The sequence below is a fragment of the Nelumbo lutea genome, chromosome 5 (assembly GCF_056320005.1).
Source record: "Nelumbo lutea isolate HS-2025 chromosome 5, American lotus-T2T, whole genome shotgun sequence".
NCBI classification, from domain to species: domain Eukaryota; kingdom Viridiplantae; phylum Streptophyta; class Magnoliopsida; order Proteales; family Nelumbonaceae; genus Nelumbo; species Nelumbo lutea.
Window position 1 is genome coordinate 51,787,374 of NC_142688.1, and position 17,763 is coordinate 51,805,136.

The window sequence follows — 17,763 nt, forward strand, 5'->3', positions numbered from 1 at the left end:
TTTTATTTCTTAAAGGAAAAGAATCTACAATGTTTGCTCAATTGACATGTCTGACACTATAACTCACTAACTAACAAAGACTTAAATAACTCAAGAAACATAAGTTTTAAAGACTCACACAAAAGGTGACCAAGACGATTATGCCAGAAATAGGCATGACTCTCACTAGACGAACTTTAGGACTCTGTAGCCACAAAACTGGCTTTATTATCTAACATGTAGAGACCATCCGCCATGCTTCCTCTACCAATTGTCTTACCCTTGATCAAATCCTGAAAAACACATGAAGAAGGAAAGGTCACTGAACAATTCAAGGAGTGAGTAATACTACTAATGGGAAGTAAATTGATGGGTAATTTAGGAATATTTAACACATTAGAGAGGGTGAGACCAAGAGGAAGGGAGATGGTTCCTTGACCGACTATGGTGGAAAAAGACCCATAAGCTAGTCTCACCTTATCTCTTCTAAAGAAGAGGTCATATGCTTGAAATAAATTTGACTTACCAGTTATGTGGTTTGAAGCTCCAAAGTCAATTATTTAAGGGGAATCAGATGTATGAGATGACACATGGAAAGCAGTGGCGGTGTTACCTGGTGTAGATACAAAGGAGGTGGGATTAGGGCCAGAATCCATCTGGCGAGGTGTCCTACCATATATTTCCAAGTGGTCACAAAAGGAGTTGATGATCTCTTCCTTGGGGTCAGAACCAAAGTGTCGCTCCTGGAGTACCATGGGACTAGTCTCTTGAGATGCCACATTTGTTGAGTTATATTTCTTTTGACTTTGTTGGGTTGGCTTCTTACTCGGATCAGATTTCATACTCAATTCTAGAGTCCATTTAGGCTTGCCATGAAGGTCCCAACATGTGTCTCTATTTGTGCCTGGATTTCTAATAGTGAATGCATCAAAGCTTGTCTTTGTCATCCACTTTCTTCTGTGAATCACCCCTTTTTAAAGAACCTCCGACATTTAAATTTGTACCCTCGGATAGATAGTGCAACTGGTTCCCCCTCTGTACAATTCATCACACTTCTTCTACTCTCTTTAGACTGAACTAAGGCATAAACTTCTTGAACTGAAGGTAAGTTCTTACTTCCTAAGATTTGTACCCTCATGGATTCATATGTAGGATTCAGCCTCAAAAGAAAAGCAAATACCCATTGTTGGAAAACAAGTGACTTGTAGGCCTTTGCATCTTCATTACACTTCCAATTCACATTTTGATAATGATCCAGTTCCTTCCAAATTGATGTCAGATCTGAGTAGTACGTCGAGAGACTCCTCTCCCCCTATTTGCAAGTGGAGGATTCAGCTTGTAATTGATATATTTTTGCATAATGCCTCTGCTCGGAACAGGTAGATTTGGCTTGTTCCCATATTTCACAAGCTGTTTTAGCCCACATAAAAGTCTTCCTTACCTGTGGCAGCATGGAAACTAAGAGCCATGACATCACCATACTATTTTTTTTGTCCCATCTGTCATGTTAAACACTATTAGTCTTTAGTTCCTTCACTTTACCATTAATATACCCTATTTTTCTTCTAGCAGTAATGTAAAGTTTAATTCCCCTAGACCATTCAAGATGGTTCAATCCATTAAAGGGAATTACAGCCATGGGGAAACTCATATCCATCCCCCCCATTCATTCCATTTTGATCACCTGAAATTCCAGAAGTTGTAGAATTCTTAGAGGACATGATTCAAACACTTTTCAGATCCTACACACACCTTATGATCCCTCCTATCACCAGAAAAACAGTCCTAGAAACACACCAAGGATGAAGCCCACATGCACACACTGCAATCTGGACACAATCTGAATAGAGACCATCTTTGATTGTCCAAAAAGAGCAAGATTTTAGGTTGATCTCAGTTCTGTACTGCCCTAACAGTCACACTCCACCAACTTCCAGACCATCCAAATACATCGACTACCAGGAAGGGTCATAAAACAGTACGGTCACACCACTAGGGTTAAAAAACAGTCACACTCCACCAATCTTGTATTTTCAGGTATGGGATCACACGATCATTAAAAAAGAGGTTAGAACCTCACAACATCTCTGATGACATTCAGCAGTCTGGATTCATTTGTTTTTTCTTGGTACACAACCAAGAGAAAAGAAAAAGGTGATAAAGCAAGTTTGTACCAGTGGTAGGTCAGCCCTTTTCGATCTGCTCTCAGACCTAGCAGAACCACTCTGATACCATATTAACAGCAGAATAGAGGAGAAATAGGGAAGAAGAGAAGAGAAAGAAAGGAAAGAAGGGAGAAGAGAAGATAATGTTTTGGTGTCAACTAAAACTGGATGGCAGCGCCAGCTTATATTACTATATATAGGGCGACCATAATTAAAGGGGAAAAGATCCTTATGCCCCTACTCAAGTTAGATTACAAAAACAAAGATAAAAAACTACTTTAACTAGACCAAACAGACCCTAACTCAGCAGAATGCAAACATAAAAAATAAACTAAGCATTCTAACGGACATAAAGGCAAGAGCTTAAAACACCCTGTTCTTCTCCACAAGTGTCTTGTGTTTCTGAGAATCCTGTGTGCAATGCCATTTTATTTTCTCTAAATAATGAATTTCTTCCGAACAGAATGAAAATAAGTATGAAAACACCAATTTCTCTCCCTGGCATAACACTTCCTACCTAAACTGGTTGACTTTGGCTGAATTATTTACTTGGGAATAGGTCTTAATGATTTTATTGTAGATTTCCTTATCTCAAGCCTTAAGGTTTAAAATGTTGGTGACGGTGAAATTGTTAGCCTTCCAAATATAAAAAATATGCCAGAATTTTCTAATAAAAATATTGTAAACATTATATAAATGATGTAAACATTGTGAAATATGTTTTTTTTTTATCAATAACACAATTCATTATTTATCACAATAAATTACAGAGAGGAAGACAGACTTTCTTATCTTCTAGCAACATCAAGAGCCCCAAGAGAGGAAACAAGAGAGAAAGAGAGAACAGAAAAAGAAGTTAAATAACATCTTTGCCTAGAATATGACATCCTTGTCCACCCCTTGTTTAGCTAGCCCATCAGCAAAAGAATTAGCTGATCTTTTTACCCAACTAATTTTAACTTCCATTTCTCGAACCAGCCATCTGAATTTTCTCTTCAAATTACTATAACTCCATAAACCGCTATCTTCTTTGTTCAGCCACCCAACCACCACCTCCGAGTCCCCTTCAATTATGAGTTTTCTGATTTTCATCTCCCTAAATTTCTGGACACCTCCCAAAACTGCGTGGATCTCAGTTATGAGAGAGTCACCCACTCCAATTGGGCCTGAAAACTTGGCAGAAACAACCCCATTCTCATCCCTGAAGACACCCCCAATCCCTGATTGTCTAGGGTTCCCTTTGCTACTTCCATCAAAGTTTAGTTTCATGAAACCTATAGGTGAGGGAGTCCAAGACATACTCATCCCTGCTGTAATCTGGGTACAGCTAGCAATCTCAGCCCACTTCCTCGGCAAGTCATCTACTGTATATTCTGTGTACAGCTCTAGGGACTTCATCCACTGACTAACCTTTATGTGGATCAGGGCCCTCAACTCTTTAGCACCTCTCTCTACATCAGAGAAGATTCTAGAATTTCTTTCTTCCCACAAAGACCAGCATACTGTTGCTGCCCTCGGTCCTCTCCACATAGTCCTTCCCCTTTTCGTATGCCACCTGAAAGAAGGAGCAAAAAAGCCTTGCAAATTTGACGGAGGAATCCAAGTACACCCAAAAAGATATAGAGCCCACTCCCAAATAGACTTTGCAAATTGGCAGACACCAGAAGATGAAAACCGGTCTCCCCATTAGCTTTACAAAGAACACACCAATAGGGGACAAACAAGTATTGGGTCTCTTCTTTTAGAGCAGATCACTAGTGTTGAATCTTTCTAGAAAGGCTTCCCAACAAAAACTATCAACCTCAGGAGGAATTGGTCTACACCAAACTTCATTAATAGGGAAGGGGGGTTATAGGATTGGAGGGTTGGCATAGCGCTTTAAAGAAGAGGCACATGAGAAAAAACCAGTAGGGGTGGGGGGTCCAGATTCTAGAGTCATCCTTAGTAGGGTCCAAGAAAACATTATCAAGAAGAAAGAGGAGACTCGAAATACTGTCTAGGTGCCTTTTATAGCCCTTCTCATACCCAAATTCCAACCAAACCTTGAAATGGAAGAGGAAGGGGTCAAGAAGGAGGAAACTGGCTCATTTTTAAAATCAGAAAGTGCATACAAGGAAGGAAACTGGTCCTTAAGGGGAGAAAATTGGTAATAAGTGATGAATGGCTTTCCAAGGTGAGGCGCTTGTGGTCCTAGCCAGAATTCCAGCATCCCATCTGTTTAGCTCCAACCCATGAGTGCTTACCACTATTTTGGCCCATAATTTCTCCTTCTCTAGTGGGAATCTCCACAACCATTTCCCTAGGAGTGTCAAATTCCTTTCTCTAATGTTCCCACGCCCTAATCCACCATTGTTTTTACTCTTGGTCACCACCTTCCAGCTTATCCTATGGTCCTTCTTTTCCTCTCCTGGCTCCCAAAGGATGTTTCTCATCATTTTTTCTAGCTTGTTAGAAACCTTTACTGGAATTTTGAACACTGAAAGAAAATAGATGGATAAATTTTCTAGAGTAGCCTTAATCAGTGTTATCCTACCTCCAAGAGAAAGATAGTTCTTTTACCAAGATGCAAGTCTCTTCTCAAACCTTTCCAGCACCGGATTCTAGAAACTGTCCCTCTTTGGGTTGTCACCCAATGGCAAACCCAAGTAGTTCAACGGCCATACTGAGACCTCACACCCTAGCACTTCTGCACCCTCCCTAGTTTCTTCCTCTTCCAAGTTCGCATCCACTACACAACTTTTTCTCAAAGTTCACCTTCAAATTTGACATTCATTCAAAAAGTAATGCCACCAGTTTCATGTTCCTAATATACCCCAAGTTTCCTCCTTCACAGAACATAATCGTATCATCTGCAAACTGTAGGTGGGTGAGTGGGGTTTCCTCCCTTCCAATTCTCCTTCCTCTAATGAGGCCCCTAGAGTCCGCCCTGTGGATTAGTCTCCCCAAAACATCAGCAATCAATGTGAACAAGAAGGGAGATAGGGGGTCCCCTTGTCTTATAACCCTAGTGGCTAGAAAGAAATCAACCACTATTCCATTCACTAGTATAGAATAATGACAATTTTGAAGACACCCCATAATCCATTTGCACCATCTGTCCCCAAATCCAAATTTGGTCATAACTCTCAAGAAGTCCCAATCTACCAGATCATAAGCCTTTTCCAGGTCCAACTTACATACCACTCCCTTCTTCCCATGCTTTTTGAAAAACTCAACACTCTCATTAGCAATTAAGATCTGGTCGGTAATTTGTCTTCCACTCACAAAGGTTCCTTGATTTGATGTAATGATATTTGGCAATACTTCTTTCAATCTTAGAGACAACACCTTGGCCAGAATCTTATACAAACTATTTACCAAACTGATTGGACTAAAGTCCTTTGGGTGGAATGCATATTTCTTTTTCGGAACCACAATTAAAAAGGTGGAATTCACATCTGGGTTAACCACTCCTCTCTTGTGAAATTCCTCAAACACCAACAACAGATCATCTTTCAAAGTATCCCAACAATCTTGATCAAAAGCCATTGTGAACCCATCTGGACCTGGAGCTTTTGTTCTATCCATAGAGAAAACAACCTCCTTAATTTCTTCCAACTAAACCTTTTTTCCAATCTTCTCCTATTATCAACCCCCACATCTAGCCAATCCAAACCTTCTACTCACACCCCCTACACACAGGCCTCCTTAAGATAGATTTAAAATGTCCTACAAAGGCCCCTGCAATCTCATCTTGTCGTGTCAACTCAACTCCATCCACCTCTCGTTTGGAAATAAAGTTCCTCCTCCTTCCATTAGCCTGAGAATGAAAGAACCTGGTATTCCTATCCCCCTCTTGCAGCCATCTACATCTAGATTTTTGCCTCCAACTTATTTCCTCCTTATGTAGGCAGTCCTCTAACTGTCTTCTTAGACTTTTTCTATGCTCCTTGTCTACCTCTCCAAACTCTCCTCTCTCTTCACATCTAAGCTCTCAATTTGGTCCATCAAAGTTCTTTTTCTTTCCGCAATCCTTCCAAACTCCAATTGATTCCATTCCTTGATCTTTGCTTTTTAGAAATTGTAATTTTTTATGGAATCTCATCCCTTCCCATTCCACCATTGAGTTGCATTCACTCCACCACTCCCTTACTCTTTTAGTGAACACCGGATGGAGTAACCACATATTTTCAAACCTAAAAGGGGAAGGTCCTCCACTCCTCTACTCCTTACATATCACAATAGGCCAATGGTCAGAGGTCAATCTAGGAAGAACCCTAGAGTCTAAATTCCCCCAATGTTCTTCCCAACCCAAAGAGAACAGAAACCTATCCAGCTTGGAGTAGATGGGACTTGCTTGGAGATTTGACCAGGATGTCTTACGGACTAAGGGAATCTCTTTAAGTTCAAAGACATCCACAAACCGGTTAAACTTCCTCATACTAGTAGTCACTATTTGATTGATATTATTGGTTTCCTCCTTGAATCTTATCACATTAAAGTCCCCACCCACGCACCAGGGCCCATCCCATAGCCCTTTGATATCAGCCAGCTCCTCCCACAATTCCTTTCTCTCTCTATAGTCATTTGGTCCATAAACATTTGTAAGCACCCACACAACCATCCTCTTGTTGCTTGAACTTCAATGAAATTCAGTATTTCCCAATCAACCCCTCCGGTCCTAAAACCACATTCCTTTTTCTTATTTCCTTCTTCTTCTGTAGTCCACTTTTCAAACCATTTAAATCCTCCAGTCTACATCCTAGCTTCCCCACAAAGTCTGCTATCAGGTTTTCTCTATTAACTCCCTCCACCACTTTCCTCTCTAGGTATTCCCCTTCATTTCTCCCCTCCTCTCCTTCTCCCCTCTCAACTGATCCCTTCCCTCTTTTCTCTTCTAAATCCTTCCTCCACATCACATTCTGTTCAATTTCACTGAAGACTCTTTCAATAATTTCCCATGCTTTCTCATTCCTATGCCTTCCTTCCACCATTTCCCCACAATCCCTCACTCCCTTCCCCATAGCTTTAGCTGACTCACCATCCTGGTTGGCTACACATACATGGGCTGCTGAACTTGGAATGGAACCTGAATCTGGAACATAGGACACAGAGAAGACATTAGTAGCACAAACTGAATTCACTTGATTACCTGGGTTTGACTGGCAAATGGGAGAGGTACACATGGCACTGTTCCCAACCTCCCTTTCATGTTCAGAGGATTGGTAAAAAACTGTCTCCTTAGGTTGGTTGGGAAGCAATTCTGTCCTTTGGACACATTGGCAATCTCTCCTCTCTACCCTTGGTTCACCCCTTATTAGTACATCCCTGCTCTGCCACAGGTTCTCTTGGTTTACCCCTTCTTTTTCGCCTTGCACAATCTGAAGTCTTGGAGATGAGTTATTCTAGTTATTGTCTTAGTCCCATTCACCTCACGAGTCCCAAATCTGCTTCCATTCCCTGTCAGACCTCCCTGGCCGTCTGGAGTAGAAGTCTGTTTCTCCTCTAGGCCTCCCTGAAAAAGATTTTCAACGTTCAGCAAACCCATATCACCCACATCGCTGCCATCATTGTCATCCACACTTCCGATGCTAGTTCTGCCATCTGAAATCTTATCCAGAACTTCATTGTCTGTGCCATAGTGCACCCAGCCTTCATCCAACTCCTCCCTCTCTTCATTTCTCTCCCTTGCGTACCTAGGGCTCAGTTTTTCTGAAGAACGTTGAGTAGAAGTTCAGGACTGTTATCAGTCTTGAACCCTAATGGATTTCAGGATCGAAGATAAGAAGAAAGGTAAGAGGGAAGAAAAGGAAGAGGGAGGAGAAGCAGTAGAACACAAAGGTTGAAAGGAGGAGCAGAAGCTTGATATTCTGCTGCCGCCACTTTAATTAATATTTATAGGTTATGCTCATTACATGGAAAGGACAGATCTGCCCTTAGTCTTTACAAAACATATAGAGAAAAAATAAGACTGAAATAAATAACAATTGAAACAACTAAATGACCAATAGCTAACCCTAGGCAGACTAGAACATCTTCTACCCTACGAACACAGTGGGACCGTTGCTGTGGGGCCCACATCAGTGTTCTCTACACTCCCCCTCAAGTTGGGAATAAATGTTTATCATTCCCAACTTGGATAGATCTGCCTCTACTTTCTTCCGTGGTACAGCTTTGGTGAGGATATCTGCTAGTTGCATATTGGAGGTGATGTATGGGAGACACACTTCTTGTGATGAGACGCTCTCTTGTACAAAGTGTCGATCAACTTCAATATGTTTAGTCTTGTCATGCTGCACTGGGTGGTGTGCTATATTAATAGCCACTTGATTATCACAATACAGCATCAGGGGCTTCTCATACTCAATACCCAACTCCTCAAGTAGTGATCTTAGCCAAAGAATTTCAGCCACTCCATTAGCCATTGACCTGTACTCAGCTTCAACACTGGATCGGGAGACAACACTCTGTTTCTTACTCCTCCAAGAAACCAGGTTACCTCCCACAAGAGCACAATATCTAAAGGTAGACCTCCTGTCATCAACACTCCCAGCCCAATCGACATTCGTATAGACTTCCACCTTCATGTGGTCATTGTTCTTGAACAGTATACCTCTACCCGGGCATCTCTTCAAGTATGCTAGTATTCTTTCTACTGCTAGAAGGTGCGTGGTTCTAGGAGAAAGCATGTACTGACTGACAATACTAACGGCATAACTGATATCTGGTCGGTTGAGGCATAGATATAGGAGCTTTCCCACTATCCGCTGGAACATAACTTTGTCTTCAAGCAGCTCCCCACTCTCTGCACTAATCCTGTGGTTCTGTTTAATGGGTGTATCAGCAGGTTTGACACCTAGCTTTCTAGTTTCAGCCAAGAGATCCAAAACATATTTCCTTTGATAGACAAAGATCCCCTGTTTAGATCTAGCAACCTCAATACCCAAAAAATACCGTAGTGTACCCAGATCTTTCACCTCAAACTCTTGATGAAGGAGCTGTTTGAGGGACTCAATCTCATGGTTGTCATTTCCTGTCACCACAATATTATCAACATATACTGCAAGTAGTGTCAGTGACGACTCCACCCTCTTGATGAACAGTGTATGATTTGACTGGGCTTGTACATAACCGAACTTCCCAAGGGCTAGTCTGAATCTTTTGAACCAAGCTCTAGGTGACTGCTTCAAACCATACAATGCCTTATTGAGTTGACAGACCTTCTTACCTGCTTCTATATCATAGAATCTAGGAGGCAACTGCATGTAAACCTCTTCCTGCAAGTCCCCATTCAGGAAGGCATTCTTAACATCCATTTGGTACAAAGGCCAAGTGTAGCTTGCTGCAAGAGATAATAGAACCCGAATGGTGGTCATCTTGGCTACCGGGGCAAATGTCTCCAAGTAATCTATACCATAAGTCTGGGTGAACCCTTTTGCAACTAGCCGAGCTTTATACCTCTCAATGGAACCATCCGCATTGTGCTTCACAGTAAATACCCACCTGCATCCAACTGGTTTCTTTCCTTTGGGCAAGTCAACTAGCTCCCAAGTATTATTTTTCAACAGGGCATCTATTTCAACTTGCATTGCACCTCTCCACTCCGGGACTGATAGGGTTTCTTGCACTGTTCTCGGAATAGGGACATTAGCAACGGAGGTGAGATAGGACCTGTAGGAGGGAGATAGGCGATCATAGGACAAAAACTGTGAGATGCAGTGGGCTGTAGATGTGGTGCAATGCCGTTTTCCTTTACGGAGGGCAATGGGAAGGTCAAGGTCATCTGCAGAGGGTGAGGTAGCAACAATGGAAGGAGTCTCTGTGGGCCCTGGGACTGTAATATCTGGACTGGAGCCGCAAAAGAGATTGGAGTTGGCTGGGACTGTTGATGATCGGGATCAACCTGCCTGCATCGCCTGTGATAGACTCTCAACTCCCGATCCCTCTGACCACCCTCGCTACTACAACCCTCATCACCAACTGGAATAGGTAAGGGAACAACCCCAAAGGTATTAACCCTATCCTTGCTGCACTCTCCCTGAAGAAAATGACCCAAATCTCCACACTCACTACTCTCCCCCTGAGGAGAGACCCGAGAATAGTAGGGTGTCTCCTCAAAGAAAGTGACATCCATGGATACAAACTTCTTCCCTGAGACAGGATCATAACAACAATAACCCTTTTGAGTTTGTGCATAACCAAGAAAGATGCATTTGGAGGCCTTGGGTTCAAACTTGGAGTGATGGGGACCGAGAAGCTGAACAAAACAGGTACAACCAAATGTCTTGAGGGGAATAGTGAACAACTTTTCATTGGGGTATAGAAGGGAAAAAGGAGGTTTCATATCAAGAACCCGAGAAGGAATCCGATTAATAAGATATACCGCCGTAAGGATAGCATCACCCCATAAGCGAATAGGGACATTGGAGGTAAACATAATACTTCTAGCCACCTCCAAGATGTGCCTATTCTTCCTCTCTGCAACCCCATTCTGTTGAGGTGTATGAGGGCAAGTGCTTTGGTGGATAACCCCATGATTAAGGAGGTACGATGCCAATGGCTTAGCAAAGTATTCCTTTGCATTATCAGATCTAAGCACTTTGATCCTGGCATCAAACTGGGTTAGGATCATTTGGTGGAAGTTTTGGGTCAGGGCAGGCACCTCATCTCGTGATCGCATAAGATAAACCCAAGAAAACTGGGTGTGGTCATCAACAAATAACAAAAAATACCTGTACCCACCCATAGAAGGAATGTGATATGGCCCCCAAACATCAGTATGCACAATATCAAAAGAACTATTACTCCTTTTATTACTCAATGAATAAGAGTTTCTATAATGTTTAGCAAACTCACAACTTTCACACTTCAATTGAGATGACTCAACAGACTTAAACAAAGTAGGAAATAGACTCTTCAAGGACCGAAAAGATAAATGACCCAATCGGTTATGCCAAAGCATAACTGGACTCACAACCTGAGAAACAAGTAACTTCTTATCCACTGACTCTTCCCGACGAGAACTCTCCCCGAGCAGATAGATCCCATTTGTCTCACAACCAGTCCCAATCACCTTCTTCGTCTCTAGGTCCTGAAAAACACATCGGTCAGGAAAGAAAGTTACTGAGCAGTTCAAATGTTTGGTAATACTACTAACGGAAAGGAGGTTAGTATCCAATTTAGGAACATGCAAGACAAAGGACAAGGATATAGTATCCGACAGTTTGATGTCACCCTTGCCAGAAATGGGGACAAGAGAACCATCAACTATAGATACTTTATCCCTACCAGAAGATAAGTAATAAGTAGTAAACAAGGAGGGAAAGCTAGTCATATGGTTGGATGCACCTGAATCTATTACCCAACACGGTTCAGTAGTACCTGGAGTGGAGGCATGGTAGGCTGAGGCTCGAGTACCTGAGTGTGCCAAGGCCGATGTGGCCGAAGTTGATGATGACTGCGGTAACTGAGCTGAACTGCCAACTTCCTTCTCCAATTGTATTAGAGCAGCCCAAAATGCAGCTAAGGTCTCTAATGGTGTGCCTCTCGTGCCAGATGAGGATGCTGAATCAGTAGTCATAGCCACATGAGCATTACCCCTTTTATTTCTCAACTTTGCTAGGACCAAATGTGGATGCAACTTCCAACATGTTTCTTTTGTGTGTTTAGGTTTCTTGCAATGCTCACACACCACATCCCTTTTATCTTCCTTCTTTTTGTCCCTCTCTGAGTCACCCTCTGTTTTGGGTTTGACAACTACCAAGGCAGGTGTAAGCGGCTGAGGTTGCATCATGACTTTCCTCCTAGTCTCTTCACTGTGCACTAAGGAGTATGCCTGAGAGAGGGTCACACTATCTCTGGTTAGAATCTGCTACCTCACAATATCATATTCTAAATACAGTCCTGCCAGTAACTCAAACACTCTGTTTGGCTCGATGTGCTTTCTATGTATCTGAGCATCTTTGGGACTCTCCCACTCAAGAGTCTCTAAGTGATCAATCTCATGCCACAGGGACTTCAAGGTAGAGAAGTAGACCGACACCGGATTCTCTCTTTGTTTAAGGGAATTCACCTCACATTTCAACTCATATGCTCTGGCAACATTAAGGGGTTGGGAGTAAGTCTCTTTCATCACATTCCATATCTCCTTGGCTGTCTTTGCCCATAAGTAATTTCGGCTGATATGGGGCTGCATAGAGTTACAGAGCCATGTCATAACCAAGTAGTTTTCTTGGACCCACTTGGTATACATAGGGTCTCCCTTGGAAGGTTATGCCACATCTCCCAAGAGATACCCTACTTTGCCCCTTCCCCCAATAACCATCATGGCTGATTGGGCCCATTCCAAATAGTTTGATCCATCAAACTTTACGGTTGTAACCTGAAAACCTGTCTCAGAATCACCACCATAACTGTTGTTCCCTAAACTGCCTTTTGCCTGATTCTTAAACTCCATTTCAGTCAAGAACCAGAAGTCTCAAAATTAGGGTTACTACAGTCAAAACCAGCACTAGGACTACCAACCACAATCACAAAATCAGTATAGAACCAGTCTGTACTTACAGTAGATGTGCATGAAATATGTATAAAACTGATCTGAAATCAACAACCACACAAAACAGCAATAGTCCGAACTGTTTTCACCCCTTTAGAAGTGTTTGAAACCCCAAAAGAAAACTGAAAAACAGTTTGAAGAACAATCTGATATGCTGAAGCCAATTCGAGGTTTTAATCAGTCCTAAAAGCTGTACACTCCAGACAGTACCGTACGGATAAGGTTTGTATTAGGGTTAATATGAAACCTTAAACTGATCAATCTGATATGCTGAAACCCTAAAACTGAACTATTAGGATTTGCCGTAGGGATAAGATCACAAGGTTCAGTCCAATACTAGGGTTTGTTGCAAGGATAAGACAAAACCTTAGAGAATAGAGAGATAAAACCCTAGAGTGGTTTGGCCACCCTTGCTGGATAGGTCCAACCTATCTTCTCTGATGTTACTTCTCTCCGAAAATAAAAGACTTACAATAGGATGCAGTTCGCTGCCTACCAAGGTTACCCGAACCCTAGCCTTCTCTGATTCTTCCTGATCACCAACTCGCTGCAACTGTGGCACTTCTTCAAACAGCTGCTAATCCTCTAGAGATCTCCAAGAACCAGTCAACGAACTCTGCTTTCTCAGCTTCCAGCCTTAGATGGTTCTCATGTGGTCGGCTGGACTAGACTCACATGAGAATCCCTAGCTCTGATACCAAGTAGAAGTTCAGGACTGTTATCAGTCTTGAACCCTAATGGATTTCAGGATCGAAGATAAAAAGAAAGGTAAGAGGGAAGAAGAGGAAGAGGGAGGAGAAGTAGTAGAACACAAGGGTTGAAAGGAGGAGCAGAAGCTTGATATTCTGCCGCCGCCACTTTAATTAATATTTATAGGTTATGCTCATTACATGGAAAGGACAGATCTGCCCTTAGTCTTTACATAACAAATAGAGCAAAAAATAAGACTGAAATAAATAACAACTGAAACAACTAAATGACCAATAGCTAACCCTAGGCAGACTAGAACATCTACCCTACGAACACAGTGGGACCGTAGCTGTGGGGCCCACATCAGTGTTCTCTACACGTTGCATTGAAATTCAATTCTCATAGTTTCTTTGAGGCTTCCACTGTAGAATCCGGTGGTAGAAAGGTTTTCCAGTTTTAGGAAATGATAAAAATAAACATAGATAAAGCGAACAGAATTTGGAAACAGGATTCATGTAGTCAACCTCATATAGTGGTGATAAGAACCTTAGATGATGATGGTGATCTTGTTCCAAATGTTCAAACAAAACTAAGAAACTAATACATTGCATATCAAGCTAAATTTAAACTACAATGTGCAAATAATACTAATAATTTTGTGCTGGTACCCATTGAAATGGAAAGCTATTGAGATTTTAAACCATGCCAAGGAATAAAACAAAGCTAAATTTTGATGGCAGCTCCATGGGAAATCTGGCAATGGCAGGTATTGGAGACACATTTAGAGATTCCACAGGCAGGAAGGTGGCTTTGCTTTTGGGACCCATAGGGGTTGGAGGTTCATGGAAAGCTGAACTGTTGGCATTGTTGAAAGGCTTAAGGTTGCAAAGAAATCTAATTTCCAGCACTTGGAAGTTGAAGGGAACTCTTAGGAAATAGAAAACATTGAGTCTAGGAAATAAGAACATTTAGCAAAGGGAAGTGGAAAAGTCGGGCCACTCAACCCAACCCAAAAACTTGGTTGAATCCAAGCTGGATTAGGGTTAGAGTTAACCTCAATCCAACCTAATCCAGCCTGACTTTCACACCCATGATGGGTAGTAGAATTGCAATTTAGTGCCAGTTTGGGAGGGTTTTCATTTCACATGGTAGCTTCTGGCTTTGTAAGGTGGGTCCCACATGGAAAGCCTATAAGTTATTATTTGGTGAAACTCTATATGCCAAAGTAATTTTGAAACTCTATATTCCATTGCTTTGTATTCAGTTTTTGCACCGGCTTAGCAACAATGGACTGTTTATTGCTTCAATATATGCTCCAACAGATATACAATACCTTTGGTAGACCTTATATCACTCACAAACAGACACTACTCATTACTCAAGATTGTCCCTTTCATTTGTTTTCTAACTCTTACATATCCTCTTCTTTGCTTTTATCGTAAGTAGCTGAAGTATAGTTATTGAGGAATGGCAATGGGGCAGGGATCATATTCCCCGTCCCTAACCCTGATTATAAAAGTAACCCCTGTCCCCCATCCCCGATCCCCACCGGGGATAAAATTTGTCTTCCATCACCAATCCCCAACGGGGATGGGTTTCCCACGGGACCCGAATCCCTGAAATTTTTTTTAGATAACAGTATTTTTTGAAAAATAAATTTACTTCAAATAAATAAAATTTTTAAATTATAAATAATTTTTTATATATGTTCATCCCCATCCCCGCCCCCATTGGGTCGGGGAAGTCGGGTCCCCTCCGGGGATGAGGAAATTTGCCATCCTTGTAGTTATTTGCCTTATTAATTATTTACTTGTTCTGCTAATATAAAGTTGTGAATTAATGAAAAATTCTCTACAACAGGACTTTCAGAAAATGGCATTCACAAGATACCTTGTATTTAAGAACTTTACAACTAGATGATCAGAAATATTTGCATCGTGAGTATATGCCTTCAGTCTGGCAGGTACTTGAATTTTCTGTCAATAAATGTTCTATAAAGTTTCTTTTTTTTTTTATGTATGATAACTTGATTTATTTATCATCTTCATGACATCATATTCTATAGAGTGATCACTTATAAAGGTTACTAGTCTGCTATTTCTTAAACATGGAAAAAAAGCATATTGAGTTCAAATTGAACTCGCTTAGCCTGAGCACCCTGTGGTCACTTAGCCTCGCTTAGACGCCTTGAAAACTATGAGTTCAATGAGATTGTGATCACCAATCAAAAAAAAAATGAAAAAATGAAAAGAAAATAAAAGAAAAGGATTTTTGTGATCTAGCTATGATGACTTGTGTTGCATTTCATAGTCTTAGATGAAATTGGCTTGTGTTACGAAGTACAAGACCTTTCCAACCTTATAATTTCTGGTTGAAGCATTCTGAAAGCTCCGAGTATTTAATGTGGTGGCAGATCTCTGAAATGTCAGACCAGAATAGACTTCTCCAATTACTCTTGTTTAACCCCTTTTGTTGTGAAGTTGGACCTATATTTGGGTCTCTTGTTGGTGCTAAAAGTAGGCCTTTTAATTGTGATGAAAATGCAGCTGGAGATTAATTGCATTATAATATTTAGATAGGTTTTTTATTTTTTTTATTTTTTTTATTTTATTTTTTTACGTAAAGCATAGTTTTGCATTGGTCTTTCTTGCAAATAATGTATATTTGTTATTTTCTTTATTGTCTGTTTAGTGGTATTTTAACAATTGTACATTATTGTAATAAATAAAAATATATAGGCAATCAAGGCATTCAATAAATTTTCCTACCCTGATATGGTGTTAGAACAATGTTTTGCACTAATCTACCACCTGGAGCCTATGTAAATGCTGATTGAGTAGGTTGTCCTAACACTTGCCAATCTACAACAGGTTAGAAATGCAAGTATCTGACATCTTCTAATCCTTGTGAGCTAAATATAGAATCATGTCCTTAGTCTGTAGTGATACACTACTAGATAATAATGTGAGTGCCATTCTGGTTTCTTCAAACCCATTTTTCTGAGCATAAAAACACATTGAAGTAGATTGCCACCTCATATGTGATCATTTTTGTCACTGTTACTTCCTAGCTCCTTCAATTTGAAGCTACCCTCTCTTTCAATATTGTGATTGCAGTTGTTTATTACACATAGGATACTTTTAAGAGTTTCAGGTGAGTTTTTATCTCAAGCATACTGTTGCTAAATTTATGTTGGTTACTTGCATTTGGTGGTGCTATATTCTTCGAAATTTACAGAAATCTATCATATCTACTCATTTTGCAGATGAAGAATGTGCTAATGCCGAAAGTAGAAGTACACCAATATATGTGTCTGAATGGTTGCTGCCATCACTAAGTTTCGTGGATAAATTTATGGTGAAAGATGTAGGAACTTGCATCCCTAAAATATTTTAGCAGAACAAAAAAGCAGGACCTAAAAATTCCCACCTACAATAATTTGGTTCGTATCTTTTCTCTCATCTGTGTGGTGCAGGCTGGTATTTCAATGGTTACATGAAGGTAGTTGAATTAGCATGGAATTGAGTCTTGCCTTGCCTAATCCCTTTGATCCTATCAGGTTAACAGAATTCTTTTTTTAGTTTTGCAACTTGATTCTATCTCATTTTGGTTCAATTAACTTTCACATGTTTGCCCACTTTACTCGATCCCTCCCTCTCTCTCCTTCTCTCTCTCTTGGTGGTGGGGGAGGTGGTTGGTATGGTGATTTTTTATTTTTTATTTTTTTTGTTATGGTGATTTATGCTTCTTTTTTCCTTTTAGCATAAGATATGACCTTGTTTTGCTCTAGAAATGTCTGCTTGCTCCTTGTGAACTGAAGATTTTTTGTTAAGGAAACTCCATGCGGAATCTTCCCTAGTATTTGTATCATTTTAATTTTACAGGAATAAAAAGATAGTATAAAATTGTATTGTTTCTAGAAAAATGTGATAATTTTATAGTGTATGATAGGATTTTGCTTTTTTTTTTTTTATCTGCTCTCTGGAAAGGAAGATTTGTTTGGTAGAATTTTACTCAAAAACACATAAAAGGAAATTAAGAATTGAAAATGTCTGGTATGTAACTGCAAATGCCAGCTTACGTTCTCCAAAGCCATCACAAATATGTTTGATCAACTTCTGGCAGTTTTTGAGTGCAAAAAAGAATAAAAAAATCTTACAATTGTTTTTGACTTCAATCGTGAAATCCGGATTTCAATTTGAATCTTATGTCTGAATTGTTTTTTTTTTTCTCCCAAAAGTCTTACAATTTTTGTTTGTCCTGCGATTTTATTCATAATCACAAGTTATATGATTCATGTAGTTTGAATCAATTCAATTAAGAATTGGTTCTCTACTTTGTTATTGCTTTGTTTATTTTAAGTTTTGTCTGAATCACTTGCTAGAAAAAGATTTA

At 40.4% G+C, this 17,763-nt stretch overlaps 1 protein-coding gene across 11 annotated transcripts in view; it reads left to right on the plus strand.

Annotated features, from left to right (window-relative positions):
- The window catches only part of XRCC2 (homolog of X-ray repair cross complementing 2 (XRCC2)), a 57,086-nt gene that overhangs the window by 38,403 nt on the left and 920 nt on the right, over positions 1-17,763 (plus strand). For 2 of the 11 annotated variants that reach the window (XM_088947608.1, XM_088947610.1), the window contains exons 7-10: positions 15,229-15,331; positions 16,485-16,521; positions 16,634-16,734; positions 16,844-16,927. In XM_088947608.1, the coding sequence (XP_088803734.1) occupies positions 15,229-15,331; positions 16,485-16,521; positions 16,634-16,734; positions 16,844-16,867 (265 nt within the window). In that variant the 3' untranslated portion in view covers positions 16,868-16,927. Of the gene's footprint in view, positions 1-15,228; positions 15,332-16,484; positions 16,522-16,633; positions 16,811-16,843; positions 16,928-17,763 lie in introns of all 11 variants that reach the window. The other 9 variants (XM_088947617.1, XM_088947618.1, XM_088947607.1 and 6 more) reach the window with 6 other exon arrangements.